Source organism: Phyllobates terribilis, unplaced genomic scaffold (assembly GCF_046119375.1).
Source record: "Phyllobates terribilis strain yellow unplaced genomic scaffold, ASM4611937v1 Scaffold_3__8_contigs__length_932513732, whole genome shotgun sequence".
Classification (NCBI taxonomy): Eukaryota; Metazoa; Chordata; class Amphibia; order Anura; family Dendrobatidae; genus Phyllobates; species Phyllobates terribilis.
The window spans coordinates 61640341-61649034 of record NW_027362763.1 but is presented as its reverse complement, the minus strand read 5'-3'; the positions used below and the strand labels follow the sequence as shown (position 1 = coordinate 61649034).

General features: G+C 41.1%; 1 protein-coding gene across 4 annotated transcripts in view; it reads right to left on the bottom strand.

Moving 5' to 3' along the window:
* Nucleotides 1-4869: 4869 nt before the first annotated feature.
* Nucleotides 4870-8694, bottom strand: part of RCAN2 (regulator of calcineurin 2) — a 98195-nt gene continuing 94370 nt past the window's right edge. For all 4 annotated transcript variants that reach the window (XM_073673924.1, XM_073673925.1, XM_073673926.1 and 1 more), the window contains one exon: nt 4870-7498. In XM_073673924.1, coding sequence (XP_073530025.1) covers nt 7338-7498 — 161 coding nt within the window. In that variant the 3' untranslated portion in view covers nt 4870-7337. The remainder of the gene's footprint in view (nt 7499-8694) is intronic.

Below are 8694 nucleotides of genomic sequence, written 5' to 3'. Positions count from 1 at the left end.
CGTTGCTTATAATCCTTATACCTCCTGGCAATGAGTGCTCCTGTATTCTCCATGGATTCTCTTATACCTAAGGGGAGATCTGGCCACACTAGCCCTGTGGTGACATCATGTGGGCTGGTCTCCAGCCTGTACATTTTTTTAAAAACGCTAACTTTTGCAATAACTCATTGCTTGTTGATCGCAGAAGCTTGCACATGACGCCATTTTTTCCCTTATGATTTTATCTTCAGTTAGAGACCATACATCGCATAGCTGCAGTCTGGTATTCTGGGGTTTTTGCGCTACAGCTCCCTTATTCTGCTTACAGCCACGGAAAACTATGGATACATTCCTGGGCTGATTCTGTCACTAGAAATATAGGTCCCATTATTGTCAGACGCATGGAACTTACAATAGTTCATATTTTGTTTCTTAGTCTGATTGTCTGGAGATTTCTTTGTTAAGCTCAGGAAAGCAACTTTCACAGTTACAAGCAAATTAGTGCAATCCTGCCAGTAATTACTCCCCCCCCCCCCCCTGCGTGTGCCAGGGACAAGATGCTTTCTTCCTAATGAAGTTATAACACTCCTTGGCTGGCATTTGTTTGAGTAAGCTATTTCTAAGACGTGTGTTAATTGGGACTTTTGTGCTAAGCAGAAGGGGAATAAGGGAGGGGGGTGAACATCTAATTCAGGCAAATATGGAAGAACATTTTCCTGACATTAATATTTCCCTGACAGGCTGGTTCACTGGAAGTGCAGCTGCAGGGAGAAAATGAAGTTTTATTCTCCCTGCAGCCACTGGCTTTCAGTCATCGTTATTTACCTGCAGATGGAGGTCTTAGTTTTCTATATGACTTTGATCTGGCTAATCTCCTAAAACGCCTTTGTTACAGGATCATACGTTGACTTATAGGATCGTTTTTTTCCAGTAGGCAGCACTAGAGAGACCGTTTTCTTCCTCTAGGAGAAGATCTAATTTGCATACCCTTCTCCCATGGGGCATTGCCTGGCCTGTAAGTCTCCCTGTTTAAACTGGTGGTCTCCATCAGTGTTATAGGAGTGCTATAGTTTCTAATGTTAGTGCCTTAACCTCACCGCTCTCCAAGAAATGTTCCCTTTCAATTCTGTGTGAACACGTCATGATTCACATACTTTTATTTTTCAACCAGAAAAATTCATATAAAAAAAAAGGGTGAACATAACCTAAAGGCATGTGTTCACGCAGAGTTTTTGATGTGGAATTTACTGGCTAAAAAAAATCCATGTAAAAAATAAAAATGCTTCAAATAATTATTTTTTTGCCACTGTTTTTGGTGTGATTTTGATACTGATTTTGCGTATGAGGCACATTCTCTGCTTCCATTCCAATCACATTTTTATTTACTTAGATTTTATTTTAAAGCAAAAACAGTTCCAGAATTGACGATGCTTCTTCTTTTTTTTTACATGGGAAAAGAACCTCCTTCTCCCCCCCACTTCTTTTACATGGGAAAAGAAGTTTATACAAAGAGTTTTTGAAGTGGATTTTGGAGCAGAATCGGTTCTAAAATTGAAATAAAAAAAGTCAGGGTATATTCACACTGAGTTTTTTTATGTGTATTTTGAAGCGGATCAAAATCCATTTTGAAAAACACAATGTGAACATATCCTTAGGATTGTATTTTAAAAAGTAAGCAAAGAAGTCCTTTTCATGGATCCTATGCAGTATTGTGACTTTTTCCTCTAAATTCATTGCACATAGCTGCAAATCTAATGTCGGTGACCCGGTAACATTCTTGGATCCTGCTGAAGAGACTGGCATCCATGGAGACAGCGGCAGAGAACGCCAAAGAGACTGCTCTGAAAGAACATCACAAGTCGCGGGGAAATTAGTATCAATTTGACATGAACAAATCAGTTCTTCCTAACTTGGTTGACACATCAGTGTTCTTTGACCACCAGATGGGAGCCCTGCGATCTGCCTCCTACCCACCAGCATTCCCTGTCCTCCTCCTGTTTCCGGTGGATAGGAGATTCACAGGACTCCTATCCAGCGGCCATGGACTACTAATGTGGCCACTACACCAATATCCCGCGAATTGATTTGCTCATTTCTAGTATCAACTATTCACTATATGGGAGTGTTGGAAATGTGAGTCCATCATTTGATTATTGTTGCAAAGATTGTTACAGCTGGACATTGACTTAAAGACTTTATTCAGGACTATTTTTTTTTTTTATAATGGGCCTAGAAACTAACATGCAGGTAGTCGCTAACTACTTACCTGTTGCTCCCTGGCTCCGATCTCTGCGGTCAGAGACCATTCCTGGTGGCGATTCTGTGGCTTCTGCTGACGCCACGTCGACAGACCAACGCCTTCTCTTCCGCTCTGCTCTGCTGACATAATTCTGATTGACAGCCGGCTCCCTGCTGCCTAACTGCGGGGAGTCGGTTGTCAATCAGCATGGCGTCAACAGTCACACCCCGTCGTCAGAGCGGAAGAAGAAGAGCTGCTCTGTTGACGTTGAGCCGCTGAATCACCAGCAGAAATGGTGTGGTGTCGGCGCCAGGCACGGCACTCTTTCCCAGCGCCGGGTAGAACAGACATGTAGTTAGCAACTACCGACTTTTAGGCCCATAGCAAAAAAAAATAAAAATAGTCCTGAATAAACCCCTTTAAGGTTCCCATAAACATTAGCCTTTACTAAAAAAAAAAAAAGTGGATGATAATGAACAAAACAATCATTCGCCATATAGCAGTTTAAAGGGTCGGTCCAAAACACAAATTCATTTTCATCCTAACTTCCTATCCATTTAACGCTATCATCTAATCTATTTTCTAATCTAATATACTTTAATTAAAAAGACCCCACCTTTCCCTCATTACATTATCTGCTTTATTTTTATTGATTTTTTTTTTTACGACTTCCTTTTTTTGATGATGCTTTGTTTGAGAATCTCAGTGCATGCAACGCAGTGACCGCAGCCTCTGCCCCCTCCATGAAACGAAGAGTCATCAGTGACCTCTGTTTCAGGTGCTCAGCTAGTCCCTACTTTACCGAGCATGAGCCAATTGTCAATTCCGACAGATGCTCAGTAGATTCTTGTCACTGTGCAATATGCGCAGTGACAGTGCGCTCCCTCACCGGTTATGACCAATAAGTAATGAGCTGTCAGGAGAACCCACTCTCAGTGCACATTGTAAGAAGAATACCTGGAGTGCAGAAATCAGTGCTGCGCCCTCAAGTGACATCACTTGCAGGACCGCACTGGTCTCTGCATGCCAGGTATTCTTACAGTGCGCACTGACAGTGCGCTCTCCTGACGTGACAGAATGGCTGGTGGTAAAGAGCTTTCTGACACCAGCACGGTCCTGTAATAGGAGCAGCTGGAGTAACAAGTCCGCTTATGACATTTCTTCCCTCCTAAATCATCCCCCATCACCTGTGAGTGATATCATTAATAAGTGGAAGGAACCGCAGCATCTCGGCCATGAAGTGGAGACCCTGTAATGTTACAGAGTGCGGGGCCGAGTGCTGAGGAGCAGAGGAAAGAAAAGTCACCACTGATTTGCTGGCTTCATAACTGCAGAGTCCAGGCAGAGTACAAGCACTGCACTCCCGCCGGGAACTTCATGGCTGAGCAGCTGCATGCAGCCTTACATCACCAAGCACAATACCGAGCATCGGATGGAGTAGTGTAAAGCTGTCACCCTTGGATTCTAGATGAAATGTGTTCTGTGCAGTGATGGATCGCACTTCTCTATCTGGCGTCTGATGGAGGAGTCTGGCTTTGGTGAACGTCAATCACCTGCCTGTCTGCATTGTGCCCGCTGCACAGTTTGGTGGAGGAGGATAATGCTGTGGGCTTGTTTCTCAGAGGTTGGCCTCGGCACATTAGGTCCAATGATGGAAATCTTAATTTTTCTGTTCTCCCTGACTGTGCCCAGTACACAAGGTCCATACAGACATGGAGGAGGGAGAACATTACCAGCCGCACAGAGCCCGAAACCCAACTCCATAACGGAGATTGTGACCCCGGCCTCTCCCCAACATCAGTGTCTGACCTCATAAATGCTCTTCTGGGTGAAGGGTCATAAATTCCAAGAGACACCGCCAAAAGCTTGTAGAAATCCTTCCCAGAAGCAATGCTTCCTCTTTGAAGGCGTTTCTTGTCATATTAGGTCCTGGTATAACGAGAAACACCTTAACATGGCTGCCAGGTACACATGAATTGGCCAATTTATGTGCTAAGATTTCTCATTTATTTCTATTTTCTACAGCAGTAATACTATTCATATTTCATATATTTCTTGCTCCCATACTTAGCGTTGCAGAGTGCTGCTTTGTTTGTTAGTTATATATGGAGGTAGCTGCTCCTAGTAGGCACCTGTACACACTCATTTCTTGTTTTGGAAGTGCCGGTCAGTTTTTTCTGTTTTTAAAGCTAATTCAAAGGCGAAGCTTCACTTTAATCTTCCACCATCGGGAATGTTTTGCTGCAGTGCCGATTATATTTTATAGCCACAGGGTGGCGCTATTGCTCCATCATGTATGTGAGAATTGAGGATTATTGTCCAGGTAAGAAATATCCGTCATTTCATTAGAAAGGATGAGCTGAGCCGTGGATGTTCGGGTCCGTCGGGTTCGGCCCAACTTTAGAAAAAAAGTTCTGGTACCCGAACTCCATTCAAGTCATGGGGGGGGGGGGGCGAACAGCCGGCGGTTACCACTCAGTCCTCTGTGTGACAAGCACGGGAAATAGCGTGTCAGATCGGCGGACCGCCAATGACTGCTGCTGGGTATCGCGGACCGCTGAGGGTTCACACGCCGGCCTATCCCCTACGCGTGTTTTCAATATGGCGATTTCCATTATATTCCACAAGCAGAAATAACGGGAGGCAGGAGGCATAAATAATCACAGTTTATTATTATTTTTTTCTTCTACTCAAATTGAAACTAATTTATACAAAACACCATACTCAGGCGATTATACAAATGTACAAAAATGCATCTGCTCGAACACATTGTAACTGGATCCAGAAACAATCGCAGTTCATTTTAGGCTACGGTGAAATGCGTCAGTGCGTTATTAACAAAGACCTGTACTGTCGGAACAAAGGACCCAACGCGCGTTTTTTTTATTTTTATTTTTTTTTCTAATTATTACACGAAAAAAAAAAAAAGACTCAGCCGTGCGGAAAATCTGCAACATGCAAATGTTAGATGGACGCAAGATGACGGTGATCCGGACTATACACAATCTACCCAAAACGTGACCTCATATCCTGATACTATGGCCGACCCATTACCTACCCGCATGATTCGCTATGATCTGGTCATGTCAGCAGAGTTTTTCTACTTTAAGTAGTGAATTGTAAGTTTCGTTACACAGGAAATCATAATACTGATATATCTGATATTATCCATGTATCCAAAGTTTATAGGAGCCGAATATTTTCCCACACCCCACCGCCACCCTCACTGTCAAATGAGCGACGCCATCAAGTGCTGCGTCCTCTTGTAGCAACACAGTGAGCGCCTTGCCTATTGCTGCCTATGCAGAGCACAGCAGTCAGGAGGAGTTTCTCATCGGCTGCTGCGCTCTGCAGTTTTCAGGAAAAAAAAAAGGCCTAATTTTCTAATCAGAAACCACATTGAGCAAATGTAAAGGGGATTTCCATACAAAGACTATATACTGCCATAATCTTGGAGTGCAATATCAGTGATGATACATACAATAAAGGGACTAAAAAAAAAATAAAAAAAATAATGAATTTAAAAATAATACAATTATTTTTTTTTTTAAAATCCCTTTGCTTTTCCCCAATTAAAAATAAAATTATTTAAAAAAAAATGCATATTCGGTCCAGCCCTGTAAGTCCAATTTCCAATCTATGAATTTAAAATTATTTAACCCATATAGTAAATGTGGTAAAGAAAGAAAAAAACAAACAAAAAAGAAAAAACAATATGCCAAAACTGCCATTTTTTGGCGATCATACCCCCTAAAAATGGAATAACAACCAATCAAAATGTTTTTTTTTTATAAAAAAAACTCCGGCAAAAAAAAAAAGCCCTCACAAAAGTTCCATGCATGGAAAAATAAAAGTTATGGGTCTCGGAAAAAACAGCCACTCAAATAAAATGTTTATTTTACCAAGTTTACTTACTTTTTTTGAGGCTTAAAAAAAAAAAAAAAAAACTACACAAGTTTTGTACATTGTAAAAGTACCGATCGTGTTTTTACTACACTAACACTGTAAGAAAAAAATAAATAAATAAAAAAATAATGGTACCATTGTGGGTTTATTTCACTATTTCTTCTGATTTTGGGATTTTTTTTCTCCACAATTTTTAGTACCTTCTATAGTAAAGTGAACTTGTCTGGCAAAAAAAAAAAAACAAGACCTCATATAGGTAGGTTGACAGAAAAATAAAAACAAAAAAGTTCCATGGCTCACGAAAGAAGAGGAGGGAAAAAAACAAACACAAAAACTAAAAATTGTTTAGATCCTTAAGGGGTTAAGATTTGCATGATGAAACCAACAAAAATAACACAGAATTGTTTGTCTTCCAACAACACAAAAATTACTGTGGTGATAACAGTCATTTGATCCAGTAATGTTACGTGAATTCCGAAGAGAACACTGCATAATACAAGTGTGCTATGGCAATGTAGAACCTCAGGGGCGGAGCCAGAGAGTCATCCTGGTTCTTTAATGTGTCATGCCCCGCCCCCGAGGTTCTCCACTGTTTAAATTCCTGTATAAATGTCTTGCAGACTAGGCCCTGCCCACATCATTCATTTTTTTGCCTACCCACATGTATGGTAGCCGTTTTGTAAGATTAACATTCCAAAAAAACCAGCCTATTAACCATTAAATCTCCATGGGACCATTAGCTTCTCACCGTTTATGGGATACTAAAATGCCATTTTCTGAATGCCAGGCCCCGTTTTAAAGGGACATAAAACACCAAACTCCACGAAATGCGTTGACGACTCACAATATAACCGTAACATGAGGTGCGAACATTGAACAAAACAAGAAACAATTTTTTTTTTTTTTTTGCCTTTGATATGTTATCATATATCAACAGGGAAACCCCTGTCCTCAGCCCTTTAAGAACTCGCTCGGTGTCAGCAGGGCTCGGAAGATAATGAGACGCGTTTCGAGTCGTCACTGGCACGCAGTAAGTTTATGAAGGCTTCACTACAGCTTTCATATGGACACATGCTAATATGACCGTGTAGCAGTAACATCCCTATATTAAAAAAAAAGGAAAAAATAAATCCTACTATCTATCGGAGGAGGAAAAATAGGGATAGAAATCAGTGTTAGAAAGATCGGTGGTAACACTGTGCGAGGGGCGCAGTCAGATGGATTGGGTGGGGGGCAGGCCGGGGCGCCGTGTTGGGATGATTCGAGGTTTGGGTGAAGTTTTTGGGTCCTCCTCATCTTCCAGATCGCTGTCACATACATGGACTACAACGCTGGGGGTGGACTCTGTTCCTGCATGGAGCTCGTACTTCTGTCCTGCAAGGAGAAAAAAAAATATATATATATATTGGCCCTTACAAGACTTTAGAACAGACATTGCATCTGAAAATCAGGTGTGACTGCAATTACCTTTAAAGGGGTATTCCCATCTCCCAATATGTAGTAGGTGGTAATAATAATATTAACAAATACCTCCAATTAGAAATGTATAGTTTTTCTGATTAGCTATGTCGCTTACCCCATGTGCAGGGCATTGCAGTAGCTTAGGTATCCATGGTTACGACCACTCATATAGTGACAGTTAGTTGTTAGTGGTCGTAACATGGATACCTAAGCTACTACAATGCCCTGCACATGGAGTAAGCAACGTAGCTAATCAGAAGAACTATGCTATATTTCTAATTGTAAGTATTTGCTAATATTATTATTATTATTATTATTATTAAACTTACTACATATTGGGATAGGATCTTGGGGATGGGCATACCCCTTTAATATTCCGCGTTGCCAACACGTCACAGGCAGGGACTAAATAGATAAAGCTGTTTGACGACCCCGTAAAAATAGCTCCTTATATCTCAGCTTCCTATGCCATGATACATTCAAAGACGACATAGTGATGGCTGCCCGGTGGATAGCGTGGAGAAAGGGCAACAGGATTGGTTGACACCGGGTGCCAAAGTTTATAGGAGCAGAATATTTTCCCACACCGCACCGCCACCTCACTGTTAAATGAGTGACGCCATCAAGTGCCTGCGTCCTCTTGTAACAACACAGTGAGTGCCTTGCCTATTGCTGCCTATGCAGAGCACAGCAGTCAGCAAGTGTTTCTCTTTAGCTGCTGCGCTCTGAATATGTAGAAAGCAAGGATAAGCAGCTAAGGAATGAAGAGAGTATTGAATCATGAGCACAGCACAGGATTCATACATTAAGAGCTGATATTATAGTTTCTCACACTTTTTTCTAACTCAAACTAAGGTTAGGGCTCAGGTTAGGATTAGTGCTTGGTCTAAGTTTAAGGCTACAAAAAAATTTCCATAATTTTTTTTTTTTTTAAATTATAAATAAAAAGTAAAAAAAAACAACATAAAAGTATAGAACATTTTATTTTTCAAATTTTATATCAGATTTCAGGAAAACACAAAATAACTAGAGGGTCAAATGGCAAAATCTACCTACATCAGTATTTTCTTAACATACAATATAAGTGCAGAGGATAAACTAGTTTTCCT